The 14060-nt window shown below is 45.6% G+C and overlaps 2 protein-coding genes across 2 annotated transcripts in view; one reads left to right on the forward strand and one right to left on the reverse strand.

The window, feature by feature from the left end:
- ATP5F1A (ATP synthase F1 subunit alpha) overlaps positions 1 to 14060 on the forward strand; it is a 35817-nt gene that overhangs the window by 4092 nt on the left and 17665 nt on the right. The window contains exon 2 of the mRNA XM_035903093.1: positions 59 to 177. Coding sequence (XP_035758986.1) covers positions 59 to 177 — 119 coding nt within the window. The remainder of the gene's footprint in view (positions 1 to 58; positions 178 to 14060) is intronic.
- Positions 2928 to 14060, reverse strand: part of HAUS1 (HAUS augmin like complex subunit 1) — an 11526-nt gene continuing 393 nt past the window's right edge. The window contains exons 2-10 of the mRNA XM_035903062.1: positions 13676 to 13774; positions 12708 to 13133; positions 11939 to 12074; positions 10778 to 10912; positions 9750 to 9873; positions 8900 to 8965; positions 7058 to 7129; positions 5151 to 5198; positions 2928 to 3536 (exon numbers count right to left, since the gene is read on the reverse strand). Coding sequence (XP_035758955.1) covers positions 3486 to 3536; positions 5151 to 5198; positions 7058 to 7129; positions 8900 to 8965; positions 9750 to 9873; positions 10778 to 10912; positions 11939 to 12074; positions 12708 to 13133; positions 13676 to 13774 — 1157 coding nt within the window. The 3' untranslated portion in view covers positions 2928 to 3485. The remainder of the gene's footprint in view (positions 3537 to 5150; positions 5199 to 7057; positions 7130 to 8899; positions 8966 to 9749; positions 9874 to 10777; positions 10913 to 11938; positions 12075 to 12707; positions 13134 to 13675; positions 13775 to 14060) is intronic.

Below are 14060 nucleotides of genomic sequence, written 5' to 3' on the forward strand. Positions count from 1 at the left end.
CCAAAATCAAACATTTTATCAGCCGAGCGCTCCGGCTGTCCCGCTCCTCTCCGGGCAGGACCTCCGCGAGGCGTTCCTGCGCCAGCATCCCATCCCTGCGCTGGGAAAGCTGGACGGCCCCGAAATACCTACAGGGAGGAAGGACACCTCCGCTTGCCCTGCGAGGCAGCCTGCCTGCGCAAACGCGTAACTGAAGAGCCGAGAAATCCTACCCACAGCCCGCTGGCTGCATAAATCTCGTTTATTTGACCTTCCTTGTTTCCTTCAAAAGCTGAACTGTCGGGCCGGGGGCCTCGCCGCTGATTTATGTTGCCTGTGCTGCAGATGGCTCAGCCGTGGCACACAGCTCGAATGCAGCTGCCGGGTATTTTTTTTTTTTATCTTTTCTTCTCCTTGCGTTTCCAATGCTAGGAAGCAACACGTGGCTATCTTTGGACAGCTCTTGGGTCAGACTCCGGCCCTGCCACCGCCTGTATTTGGGCCCCTTGCCGATGAATGGAGCGGAGCACATGCTGTGAAGCAGCAGCAGCCGGGGAGGGGTGCAGCTGCCCTGTGGGTGCAGGGGGCGGGGGGGAACACCCCCCGGATTTTGCAGCCGGTGCAGTATTATGTGATGAAGTGGCGCCAAGGGAGCACCACGGTCCCGGGAAAGCCTCCCAAGCCTTGAGTCATGGCTACGCGGGAGCGATAAAAAGCCTTCGTCTAACATTAGCCAAGTAAGTTGTGAGGCTCTTGTCGAAAAGCAGGGCTGGTAGCGCCCTCGAGCCCCCATCTGATCCATCCTCCTGTCCCAAAGCATGATCAACACTCCCTCGCATGATAAACACTTAGCAAAGCATTTCTGATCTGCTCTTAAAAGCCTGCAGTCATGAAGACTTGTTAATTATCAGGCCATGACCTGCCTTACAATGGCTCTCTTGTTCAGTCGTTCTCTGGTGTCCACCCAGCGATGTTCTCATGCCTCCCAAGACTAGGACTTCTTTTCCCTTCCACAATAGGAAAGATCAGGTTGTGCTCTCGCTCTTTCCAGAGGCAAAGCCTACTCCCTTCCCTTCTTTCAGTGGTTTTTCGGTAAGCAGCAGCTGTGCCTGTAGCCACCCTGCGCTGCTCTGCCTCCTCTAGCTTTCACGTCAGTTACCTCCGAGGTAACGTCCCCTTGGCCAATTTAGCCCACGATGGCTTCTCCGTGCACTTTTGCCATCTTGATTGCTAGCCCAGGAGGAACTGAAGATAAACAGCCATGAAAAATTGTGTGTCCAGAGAAGGGCAGCGGAGCTGGGGAGGGGTCTGGAGCCCCAGGCTGCTGGGGAGCGGCTGGGGGAGCTGGGGGGGTTCAGCCTGGAGCAGAGGAGGCTGAGGGGAGCCCTCATCGCTCCCTACAACTGGAGGGGGGAGCCGGTGCCCGGGGAAGGGTGCGAGTCCCCGCCCCCGGGGGGATTTAACAGCCGGGCAGCCGAGGTGCTGAGGGTCGGGGTTTAGTGGTGGGATGGCAGGGGTAGGGGAACGGTTGGGCTTGATCTTAAAGGGCTTTTCCACCCTAAATGATTCTACGATTCTGTGAAACTAAGGCAACTTAACCCTTTCCTAACATCTTGATTTAAAAACCTGAACCTGAACAGCAACTCCCTCCATCATACAGAAGATGAGGCAGAAGATTCTCACCATCAGGAACTCTCTGAACATCCTCCAATTCTTCCCCATCAGCGAAAGAGATGAGGTGAAGGCGGCCGCAAGGCGAGGAGGCTGTGGCACTTCACCGGCACCCGTGTCCTTCTGAGCTTGCAGCTTCTGAGAAATCAGAGCTACACCCTCAGCGCCATCAGGTTTGGATCTCACCGCCTTATTGCGTCAAGGGAGGAGCAACAGAGAGTCTCTCTTCCTGCAGATCAGTGAAATCAGTTTCTGCAGTGAAGTAACAGCTCCTGGGGACAGGCGCACCGTGCTAAATCATTACCGTCGTCTTTTGCAACTCGTAATTGCAAACAGATGTAGCTACAAATTGTCACGGGGAGCACCACTGCTATTTGTCTGGACTGTGCCAGGTACAAACGGGCCCTAGGCCATACATGGTGTCCTTAGGTGCTGCCACCATTTCTAGATTGGTGTTTTCCCCATCCACAGGAGATTTTCAGATTTTTGGCTTCAGCACAAAGCAACTTCTAAAAGCTGGGGTGTTTAAGGACGGTGTGGTGGTAGCATGGAAATAAGAGGAGGGCTCTGGGGACCTTTTTGGAAGATAACATTTGAGGTAGAATGGGAAAGGACAATCAAGGTCCAAAAATCAAAGCTTCTGCAAAAATATTAATGTATTTTCAGACACAGAAAGGTCTCACTGTAAAGCCCATTTTTGTTTTTAAAGGTATCACTTTGCTATCCATCCAGCTATTTATCTACTTTCCTTTCCTCAGCTCTGTTTATAATGTAAGGAGAAACAAGAAGTAGCCAAGAGCAGACTGGTATCTCTCGAAGCCTTGGACATGGGCAAACCTTACGGGTTGGCGCCACAGGCTCCCATTTTCTCAGACGACAATGGAACGACAGAACCGTAGGAGGGTGATGCTGCTACACCTGACCTCGGTACAATTTGCTGATCTGTGAAGCCAAAACTATGACCCACGTGCAACAAGTCAGAGCGCAACCTGTTTCCATGAAAGTAAACAGCCGTCACACACACAAGAAAATCCCCCGTGGGCTGTCTTGAGATGCTGCAGGGCTTTAGAAGGCAACGGGAACTACTATTCTGAGCCCTAGGTCACAGTTTCCATAATGTTCACTTTGATTAACATATCAAATCTCTGCTGAAGACATCAAGGAGAAACATGTAACTGTTCACCTCTGTTTAAAGACAATGCTCAAACCAAGAACCACCCCAGGTACGAGTCCAGAACTCATCTTCGCAAACTTGGTGGACATCAGACATGCCAGGAGTGGAAAAAATGTTATGTGGCGATTCAGGCTTGGGGACAAGAGAAAACAAAACAGGGGAGGAAAAGCCAATGTGGAGAGAGCCTGTCATCGCTGTACTTGCACCACCAAAGAGGGGACGCCAGGAAAAAGCACAACCCAGAGCCAGGACAGGGCAAGAGGCAAAAACCAGACTTCCGGATCCGTTCAATTCTAAGCGGCAATGGTCAACCGAATCCTGACAGGGACACCTCCTGGTGAAGGTGCCACCTGGAGGCCAGTTCCAGGCATGCATCACGTGTGGAAAAAGAAATGATAAAGAGAACAGTAAATTGCGGGATTATTTTATGAAAAGTAGGTGATGTTTACAAATGCAAGGCTACACGAACCCCTAAAAATGAGCACGCTTGCTGGCAGGTCACAAGTGTGCCCTCTGACAGCAAGAAGAGTTAAGGCAGAAAGCTGCAGAAGTACAGTAAGAATTCCAAAATGTTTTACTAGTGCAAATAAATAGACAGCAGAAGGGAAGTCTTCCACGCAGGCCACTTCAGGTGAACTGGAGTTTACTGGGCCCTGGCACCTCAAAGAGTCAGCTTCTCAACCTCCTTTGAGAACTCTGCATCCAAGGCATTCTAGAGGGAGGGGAAACCAAGAGGAATCAGTGACCGTGAAACAGTTTTTCTTACATTCTTGATAGACAAAGTTATCTACAGAGGTCAAACCTTGGGATATTATTAGCACCAATTAACCCAAGTACTGGCATGGAAGGTCCCACTACTGCAAACAGCAGTAGTCTCTGTAGACAGCTCCAGAGAACTCTCCAAATGAAGGGCTAAACCAGCTCCGTCACTTCATGCTGTGCTCCGGTGTGATATTAGACACCTTCAGGCTGAACAGGTACACGCCAGAGTTGAGGATTCTGACCTGATAAAAGCTTCAGGCTGGTAAGGTGGTGTCCTAGTTTCGGCTGGGACAGAGTTAATTTTCTTCCTCGTGGCTGGCATAGCGCTGTGTTTTGGATTTAGGATGAGAAGAACGTTGATAACTCCCTGGTGGTTCAGTTGTTGCTGAGCAGGGCTTACACCAGTCAGGGGCTTCTCAGCTTCCCCTGCTCTGCCAGGGGCACAAGGAGCTGGGAGGGGGCACAGCCAGGACAGCTGACCCCCACTGGCCCCAGGGCTATGCCAGACCATAGGGTGTCATGCTCAGCACATAAATCTGGGGGGAGCTGGCTGGGGAGCTGCGATTGCTGCTCGGGGATGGGCTAGGCATTGGTTGGTGGGTAGTGAGCAGTTGCATCACTTGTTTTTCCTGGGTTTTGTTTCCTTTTTTTTGGTGTTGTTTTCCTTTTCACTACAATTTGTTATTATATTTTATTTCATTTCAATTATTCAACTGTTCTTATCTCAACCCACAAGTTTTCTCACTTTTGACCTTCCGATTCTGTCCCCCACCCCACCAGGCGAGCCGGCTGCTACCAGGTGGTGCCTGGTTGCTGACTGGGGCTAAACCACAACAAGCAGGTTTGTATTTCTGAATCAAAACCCAAGTGGCTTACCAACCTCAGCAGTCCCATCTAAACACATACAAAATACTCTCAAATAGCTGTGATTTTTGCTCCCAGCTTTAAGGCTTATCACTGAATACCCTGCGCTTTAGCTATGAGCAAGCAGACAGTAGCCCACAGAAACAAAGACAGGTTTTATGCTCAGATGTGGCCTGGCTCACCCAGGAACGCAACTTATGAACTTCCCAAACAGCTTCACATGGATGTTTACCAACAACCACACCTGCAGATTGCACAAGCATGGATGAAATGGGCGTTACGCTTTGTAGGGGAAGGTCCCCATTGCAGCCTACAAGGCAGCTGTAAAATAAAATACGGGCCCTAGAGCCCTCAGAGAGTTCGGGAGCAGCAAGGAAGGCTGTGGGACCAGTAAGCTGCAACACAGATGAGTGAATAAACATTCTGACAGGTGAAACGGACAAAATCCAGAGGGATATAGATACCTAATCCCCACTGATACCATCACGCCCAACTGCCTTTGTGCCTTAGATACCATTCCTCCACCAGTTCCTCCTACCAACATGCATGGCTTCTGCCTCACCGGAGCAAAATTTCCCTCTAGAGATCATTAAGGCTACAATCAGGGGTAGATAAGTCCACAACCAATTAATATACGTTGCTTGTTTTGGAACAACAGCACTCATTTAAATCTCTGTGAAAGATAAAAAAAAAACCTTACCAGTTCTCGTTTTAATTCTTCAACCTTCACTTGTGCAAGGGCAAGACTCTAGTGAGAAAAAATGGCACAAAAAAACCAAATCAGTATTTCAGCTGGAAACACAGAGTCCCTGCATCATTGCAAGAGTCTAGTGATGTGCCACAGGGGAACTCAGGAGTAATCAAATCAGTTTTGTCTACACCACTCACATGCAAAAGGTACTGACATTAAAAGCCTATTATCAGTTTACTTTGGACAATCGCGTATTTTTCAAAAGTCTGGTATGGCCTAAAGTCTAAACAAACCCTGGTTTTAGCAATTTTCCAAACCTACCAATCAAGGCACTGGATTTTAAAACATATCTGTGCATGAATTTTCCAAAGCACAATAAGCTCACAAGGATAAGCCTGCCCCCCTCCTTCTGCCTGCGCCAGAAGAGGGGCATTGGGGCTCTCCCTGTCTCCCTTGACAGACGGGAGGGAGGGGGGAATTGGCGAACCTAATCCAATTTGAACGTCCTGTTTCGCTTGAGGAAAGGAGACAGCTGCCTCTTGGAGTGAGATGCATTTAAAGGAGAAGCTGGCCCACCCTCTCCCTTCCTCCCTTTCTTCTAGGGGAGAGAAGTGCTGAGAGGCAGGATCTCAATGGAGGGGCTAAGGAGGTGCAGGGAGAAGTGCAGCCCGGCAGACGGGTCCCTAGTTCATAACACAAGAGATGCAATTAATTGCAGAGTTTCTATGTGATTTTGGAGAAGCGTCTTTTGTTTCTCTGGACCTCTATGCCCCATTTATAAGAACTGGAACAAACCTGTTTTACCTCTTACAAGGAAAGGTCTGAGGTTAGTTCTGTTAGAGGCTGTGGGGTGCTCAGACGAGGAGGTAACAGGGACCTTATGAGGTAACCCAAATAAAAAACTGTAAACTAGACAGTCACAATTGTATTTGATAAAACCAAAACCCATACAACTGTCTTCTCCAGGTTTGGCTACCTCTCCCCCGAATGACAAAGAGAAAAGTCCTTAATACTTATCTGTAAAAGCAATGGCAGTCTTCCCAAGGAGATTGGAAATACTTGGGTTTAGTGGACCCGAGTATCACAGCTGGTGACGCACAGATGTTGCACAACGCCAAGGCCTTCTGTTTCAAGGACTAAAGCCTTGTTTACCCGTGACTTCTTTAAGCCACTATAAAGTTGTTCACAGCATTACCCGTAACTGAAACAGCCCTTCCTATCAAGCGTTCCGATTTGAAAAGAGCAAAATCCTTTTCACAACAGATGCTTCACACAGTAGCCTGATACTAACTCCTAGTGCAGAGACCAATAGTGACAACAGCCAAAATATAAAATGAAGAAAAAGATACACAGAGAGGGCCTTTCAAAAACTGCAACTTAGTGACCTAAAGGAGAAACCTGCATTTTCAGAGAGCTGAGTGCCCAGCACCCTCAAAAGAAGTCAAAGAAAATGACGGAGCCGCCAGTACTTTTTTAGGAGACAATGCCTACATTTGGCTTTTTCTTCACCATAGTTAAAACCTGGCTTAGACCTCCAACCTCTGCACAATGTGCACCAAACTGACAGCCTGATGGCATGCATAGCTAATGTATTGGTAAGTCTCAAAAAATTTGTTATACTAAGTAATTACATTTTCTTCCACACTTCTTTGTCTAATTTCTAGCTAACTCACCTTGCTAGTGAGCTCAACCAGCAATTCTGTGCATTTTGTTAGTTTGCCTTGTGACCATACTTAACGTCTTGGCTTTGATTAATAAATAGATAGCCTTCTGTTTAACTCCTCTGTTTACACCATTAATAAGACCTGAAGGACGTCTACCTGCCCACTGAAACCATCACAACAATATCCTTTACATTCTGAAGTCCACTAAAATTAATCTGATGGAAATAACAGAACAGTGGAAAAGATAATTACAGGAGGTAAATCTAGGTAGGACTCCAGTTTCTTCTTCAAAGGTACAAGTTCTTCCTGCACTCTAGCCAGTTTCTGTGAAGAGAGCAAGGCAGATTACATACTTTAGTCTTACTTGTAAAAATTATGTACATCAGTGAAAAAGATCCACAATTATCTACAGCATTTCAGAATTCACAGATGTTGGTGAGAGCTTTCACGATCCGTCGTGAAAGGCATGGAAAACCAAAGATCTGCTATTCATTCGGCCATCAGTTGGTCAAACCCAGTTCAAATTTTACACAGAGGTATCAATTAGTTTTTCGTCATTCTGAAGGCATTTTCAGATGTCGTTTCTTACAGTATAACCACGTCACCTCACCTCCCTGAAAGAAGAGGGGATTTCAGATGAGAATCCACCAGACAGAGGACTTTCTCTGTCAACCTTACTGTAGGCCAGAGGGAACTAAGCCCCAAGGAAGGGGATACATTCTCATGCTCATGGCTTCTGTGTAAAAACAGTTTTGCACGTGCAGCAGCAAGAAGACTCCCCTTACACTTGCACTGCTTTGCTTGTTCTGTTAACAAGGGGAAGTAATGCCTCTCTCTGGGGCTGAAAACTGAGCACCCTCCACAGCCCTCAGCCCTTTTCAAATAATCAACTCAAAGTTAAAAAAAAAAAAAAAAATAAAGCTCTCCAAAGATAGAGCCGTTTGTGCTGCCCAATTCGCTGAGCTGTTGGCAAAGCAGATACAGAAATGTCCAGGAGTCAGACCTGCCCTTATGCTCAGGTTCTAGGAGACAACAAGTCTAGAAAACCACCTACAACTTTTTGTATGTAAAATTCCAGCACAAATGATTTTTGGCTGGGACTCTGAAATGCTGTGCAATGTAAACATTGCCACCCAGTGCTGGTTCACGAGAATGACAACATCAAAATCAGGAAGCCTATTGTCATTGTTCAACTTGACTTACAGGAAGGAAAAAAGAGCAAAAGAAATGGAGAGAAAGACTAAGTTCTCATTACAGTAACAGCAAATAATATTAAAATGTGGTGAGCACAGCCAGAACAACACAAATACACATTACAAGTGTACAAATGCTTCAGCACACACACGGAGAATCTATAAGCTAGTAACTCAAGAAATGTGCTTTTTCCTTTAACAAACTATCCCACTGGGCTTACAATACAGCTGAAAAATATTATATTTAAAGACACAAGAGAAAAAAAGCACAGAGCAGTTCAGAATTTGGGTTTCACTTGACCTCCTCCCCTCCTCTGAAGTGTTTGAAAGCAGGTTTATTTCACACAAACTTGAAAGAATTACCTGGGTCGTTCTATCAATGATGGCAAGACACAGGCAGCCATGTAACAGGATATAGTCCACAGAACACCCGCTCTCTTTATAGCACAGATCAAAGAGAGGAGGCAGATTGTAGGCTGCCAATTTTCTTTCAGTGGCAGGGAATTTATTCCATGGAAATTCTCTAGTAGGGTGTATTCCCAATTGCCGACAGAGGCAGAAAGAGAGGGAAAACCAAAAGGCAACAAATATTCCAATTGTTCCCCTCAATCAGTCCAGAAGAAAAGCTTCTTCCCAAATCCAAAATAAAACCACGTCTAACCCTGAAGAAAAGGTTCCACTTCAGCACCCATAGATGCCTCTTCAGTTTCTAGGAGAGACAGACCCATCCAGCATACCCCAGTTCAGAGGTATCCCTCTAAGGGATTTTTATTTGTGCTTCTTTTTACCATTAGTATTTTGTCAGGGAACCAAATAGCAAACTACACTTCCTGAAACCACACAACAAACAAGCCTGGTCCATAGCACTGTAGAAACATCCACCTTGTACCAAAAGACCTACCTCAGACAGGTTCACGAGTGCCTCATGTGTCAGCGACTGGTCTAACCCCGAGCTAATAAGCTGGTCCTACAAAGAGGAAAGAGTTTGTTTGTAACTGACCACAAAATGTAACAGAGAAAGATTTTACCATTTCCTTGGGTTTTGATCTAAACACGCAAACAAGAACGCAGTTTGTCAACAACAGGAATGTGTGCTATTTGAGCCACAGCTATAGCTGGTATATGAAATCAGTGGCTGCTAAAATTTGTATCAAGAATAACAAAGTCTTTCCAGAAAACTACTAGGAGAAGAGCACATAGCAAGGCTGGGAGAAGGCTTTTCAGTAAAATGTCATCAACTCCAACACAACGTTTTCCATTTCATGTTTGTCAAAGTATCGGACAGCATCCAAGTGTTAAATAAAGCATTCACGTGTCCTTCATCATGTAGGAAAGGTGAAGACAATACAGTGTCTGCCTTCTGTGTTTAACCATTCATTAATTTAAAAAAAAGGCTATATTCAGAATTTTGACACGCAATTTATCTCAGTGAATCAGCTGCTCTATTGGTAGCTGTCTCTGTACTCTTACATGACAGCACCTCACAATAAGCAGAAGGCAGTCTGAGCTAATACAGTTCTCAGTGAAAGAAGAGAAAGTGTCCTTGCATTTATCATAGGATGTCCTGGAGAGAGATCACAGATATAGCAGAACAACTGAAGTGTAGTAACACACTGTCCTGTTAGCCCAAGATTCCTAAATCCTGGAGTTTAGGAAGCTCCACGGATGTCTTTAACTACGATTTTGGGCGCAACCAACCGCGACCGCGCCATCCTGCAACAATGTCTTGTTAGAAAATTCCTTCCGTCTACCTCAGCAGCCTTGATCCTGATTTTTAAATCCTCAGATTTATCTCTCAGGAACTTCAAGTTCTGGGATCGGCTGTCAGCTCTGGCCCTTCCTATTTCCAGAGATTCCTCTGTTTGTTTAAGATCCCTTAAAAATAATACAAAAAGAAACAAACTTTTACATTCAAAGAGATACCAGGATATGAATACTATTTAATTACCTATGCTCAAGCTAAACCCTGTAATAGAACCAACAAGAGAAGGAAGAGAATGGAGAAAAACTTGTATTTTCCTGTGAGATTTCCCAGGCGAAACATCCAGAGCTGTTACATCCTGAGTCCCAAAGGCCAGAAAAAAGAAAAGGTCCAGGGGAAAGCCACCTGCACAGAAGCAAATAGTAATGGTCTTCTGCATAATTCCCCAATTCAGTTAGAGACGTGTTACACAAACTAAACTGAAGATCACAGAGAGCAGCACACAGGCCTGGTATCCTTGCTAGAGGGAGCACCACAATTACTACTTTAAAAGACAAAAACCAGAAAATAATTAGACCGGAAGGGGGACTGTGGAGATCATCTGGGCCAATCCCTACTCAAGGCACGGGTTGATCCTACTATGCTTGGCACAGCACTTCAGATTACTTAATAGCTACTTTTTTTGTTTTGAAGTCTCCCATGCACTGGTTAAAGCAAATTCTTACCTGGGAACAGTTTTTGTTTTGCCTGGCTCCTTCACTCCGACTACAGAGCCTGTGCTAAATAAAATCAGGTTTGCCTTCAACCTCAAAGGTGGAAGATGCCAGCAAAAATCTGAGAACTGCTTGTAGACCATTCTCAGTTTAAAGTAATGGGTTTGAGGGTATCCCAGATCTCTTTTGATTACTGCACGTGTTGATAGCACGTGCTTTTTGATAGATACTTCCAAATATTGTGAATTGGAGATGTGTCAAAACCCTGAAAATTCAGTTATCCTTAGTTAGCACAACCGATGTTCCACACTGCAGGGATCAGCAGTATTGCTTATACCTTTCCTTTTTCTCATCCATTACTCACGCTTTTAATTTCTCTTCTAGCATCAATGCTGCAGTTAGTTTTTTCCTGAGGTTGGTCAATTCCCGTTCCAGTTCTCTGTTTTCTGATTCTGTTGTGTACAGCTCCGAAGTCATATGATTGATGGCACAGAAGAAGCTGGTGAAGAGAGATTCAGTGGGAATGTTCATGAGTCAGCTCTTCTGAAACTCAGAACTATTATTTTCTCCAAACTTTCCATAAATGCCTTTTTTTTTGTTCTCATATTATGATACATGAGGTAATCGCCAGCTATTTTAGATGAGGAAAGTAAAGTAAGTCACTAAGGGTATTTGCTTCCCTTAACTAAGATTTCATCTGGAAGGGGAAACAGCCCAGAATTTTCAGTAGGAGGCAGTGCACAAGACCTGGCACTTGTGAGTAGAGCCACTGGGTTTGACATAAGCAGATGCTCTACTCCTGGCCTGCCAAATTGCCTTTGACACAAACTGCATTCAGTCCCTGAAAATGCACATCCCTGAGACACACCCAGCAGTACTTCAGCCTCCTCGTCTTCCCAAATGGTTCAAAGCCGCTTGCTCCTCCAGCTCAGAAGAGCTGTAAGAGCCAAGCTCCTGAACATCAGACAAAATTTGGATTCCAACGCAGACTTTGGCCCTTCCTTACTGCCAGTGTTCAGCACAAACCTGCTGTGTCAAAGCCAGGCTAGGGAGAGGGGCCCAGGAACAGCAGGCTCACAGCTGCCATTTCTCTGCGGCCGAGCCAAGGAAATCGCCTTACATTAACTGAGGCCAGGCAAGAGAGGGAAGAAAGAGGAGCTGAGACAAAGACCAGTTACAGTTCCTCAGTCCTTGCCTAAGCAGGATGAAACCTGCTCTAGCTTGTGCTGCCTGGCACAGGAGTCTGAGGGGCAGAGTCCTGCAGCCACTGACCACAACAACGGGGGCAAAAGAGGGATTTAAATGTGGCTGAGGCACCTCCCAGACTTCAGAGACCTCCTTTGCTGGAACCACCGATAGTTAGAGCTTTGTGCTCAGTTCCAGTGTCCTCTGAAGCTGCCCAGGGGGCGTAAAAGCTGGACAAGTAAGATTCCTGGTGCGAAAGTCAAGTTTGAAACTGTTGAATTGAAAAACCAGAGGGAAATAGCACTGACCATCACTCCTGATGCATGGTGGGAAGATTTACCTGGCAAGAGAAGTGTCCTTTGTGTTAAGTGCCATTGCACTGTTTACTAGGGCTTTGAGGTAACTGGCGCCTTCTCTGGACAGATTGGCTGGAGAAAGATGCAGGGTTTCTATGAGAAGGCCCTGTAGATAGTTAGCTGGAAAACAAATACAACCCAAAGTAGTATTTTTTTTATATTGCTGTTCTTTTAAGTACTGGATGGGAAACTCTCTTTTAATACAAGTGTTAAAAATTTATTATGGTTCCCTGAACCACTCACTTGCTCCAAAAACCCCCACATTATCAAACACTCACTTTAGACAGCTTGAGTATAACTTAATCACCTCGCTGTTGTTTCAGATTCCTCAAGTGCTCTCCTTAACAGTGGATTAGCACCAGCTCAGACTCTTAAATCGGCTGTAGGGTTGCTTCCCTGTCCACCCGGCCAATATTTCAATTCTGTGCTACTCAGCACAGCAGGCTAGGTAGTTCTAGCAATTAATCTGCTTATCTGTATTTACAGCCTGCTCAGGATGGCTTAAAAATGCTCTTGACCAACCTTATGTCACTATAAATTTTGCTGAAAGGAAGGCATGGGATACATTGTAGTAAAAGCTGTACCAGAACAAAAAACAAAAGCTGAATTCTTTCCAATTTATATATATATACACACACATATATTTATTTTGAGATATATATGTTTCTTTATTTGTTTTAAGATTTTACAATCTTCAGGGTCACTAAGAAAAACTAACTTTGATGGAACTGAGAAGTGGAGCTTCAAACTCACCTTCTGCTTTATATTCTGCTGTCTTCTCCTTCATGTCCTCTATCAGCAAAGAAACATCCCTGTCTCTGGCTTCATTGCATTCTAGAAGCTTATACAAGATATCAACTGTCCTTGCATTCACTTCATACTGTGGAATAGGCTGACTCCCATGTATTTTCTTTAGCCATAACGTAACCTGCCAGAGAAGGGGGAAAAAAATAAAATAGATTAAACAGTCCGGTGAAATGACAGAAAATAGCTGATAGGTGTGAGAACTGTAAAGTTCTGCAAGCTCTGCATTCCTGAAGAATAACTCTACTACATCAGTCGAGGCACAGGTGGAAAAGGGGAAGACAGCTTCTCTTCTCTCTTCTTCAAACACTCTCTGTAGTTTAGAAAAACATTTCTCTTTTAATCTCCCTCGTTTCTCTGGACACCTGCTTATCTCTTTTTATTCACATGACCTGTTTGCTACAGACACAGTAATGGTCCATGAGATGTTAAATGAGTATTTGGGCAGCTGGTGAAAACCGCATTAAAACAGCATGGGATAAGACTGCCCGAACCATGATAATTGGGAACAGTCTCTACAGGCTAGTGGGGGAGAATTACAACAATGCTCAGGCATGAGCCCCACAGAGCGCAATTTCTACCACTGAAAGGAAGGTCAGAAATGGGAGAGAGATCAACACAGTGCTCTCAGGTAGCACTGAGAGATTAGATTACGACTAACATGCTCTAGGACAACCTGCTTTAGCAGGAGGGTTGGACTAGATGATCTCCTGAGGTCCCTTCCAACCCTTGCGATTCTGTGATTCTGTAACAGTAACTGAACACATGGAAGTTCAACACTAAGGAAACATAAATTCTCATCTCAGGCTATCTCAGCCACCTGATGATGGGAAAGGCCTTGTAACTTAAAAAGACATTTCTTTCCAGTGCATCCTTCTCTATGCTTCCACCACACCAGCATCTCAGCTAACACGCACCGCACGCGGCAAACATCACCCCGAGCTTTCCTGGGGAGAAAACCACCAAGCCCTTAGGAGCGAAGAGCACTAACTGCATGTAGATGAAAACCTCCAATACTGCAAAAACACCAAGTTCACGACCAAAGGATGAACTGCACCTTTCCGCCGCCTTCCATAAGGACACTGATTTAACCTCAGGCACCCAAGATCTTTATAACCCAGCATTTTAAGCCAGCTGTGAGCTCGTACTTAAAGCCCAGCGTGCTCGGGCGGGTACCTACTCGGCAGCAAAGGACGAGGGGGGTGAACAGACCCACCCAGCGACCGCGTCGCGCCCGCCCCGCAAGCTATAAAGCGGCAAGAAAACCACCCGGGCTCGTTTCTGCTCTCAAACCCGCCAAGC

This window comes from Egretta garzetta, unplaced genomic scaffold (assembly GCF_000687185.1).
Source record: "Egretta garzetta isolate BGI_Z169 unplaced genomic scaffold, ASM68718v1 scaffold179, whole genome shotgun sequence".
Taxonomy (NCBI): Eukaryota; Metazoa; Chordata; class Aves; order Pelecaniformes; family Ardeidae; genus Egretta; species Egretta garzetta.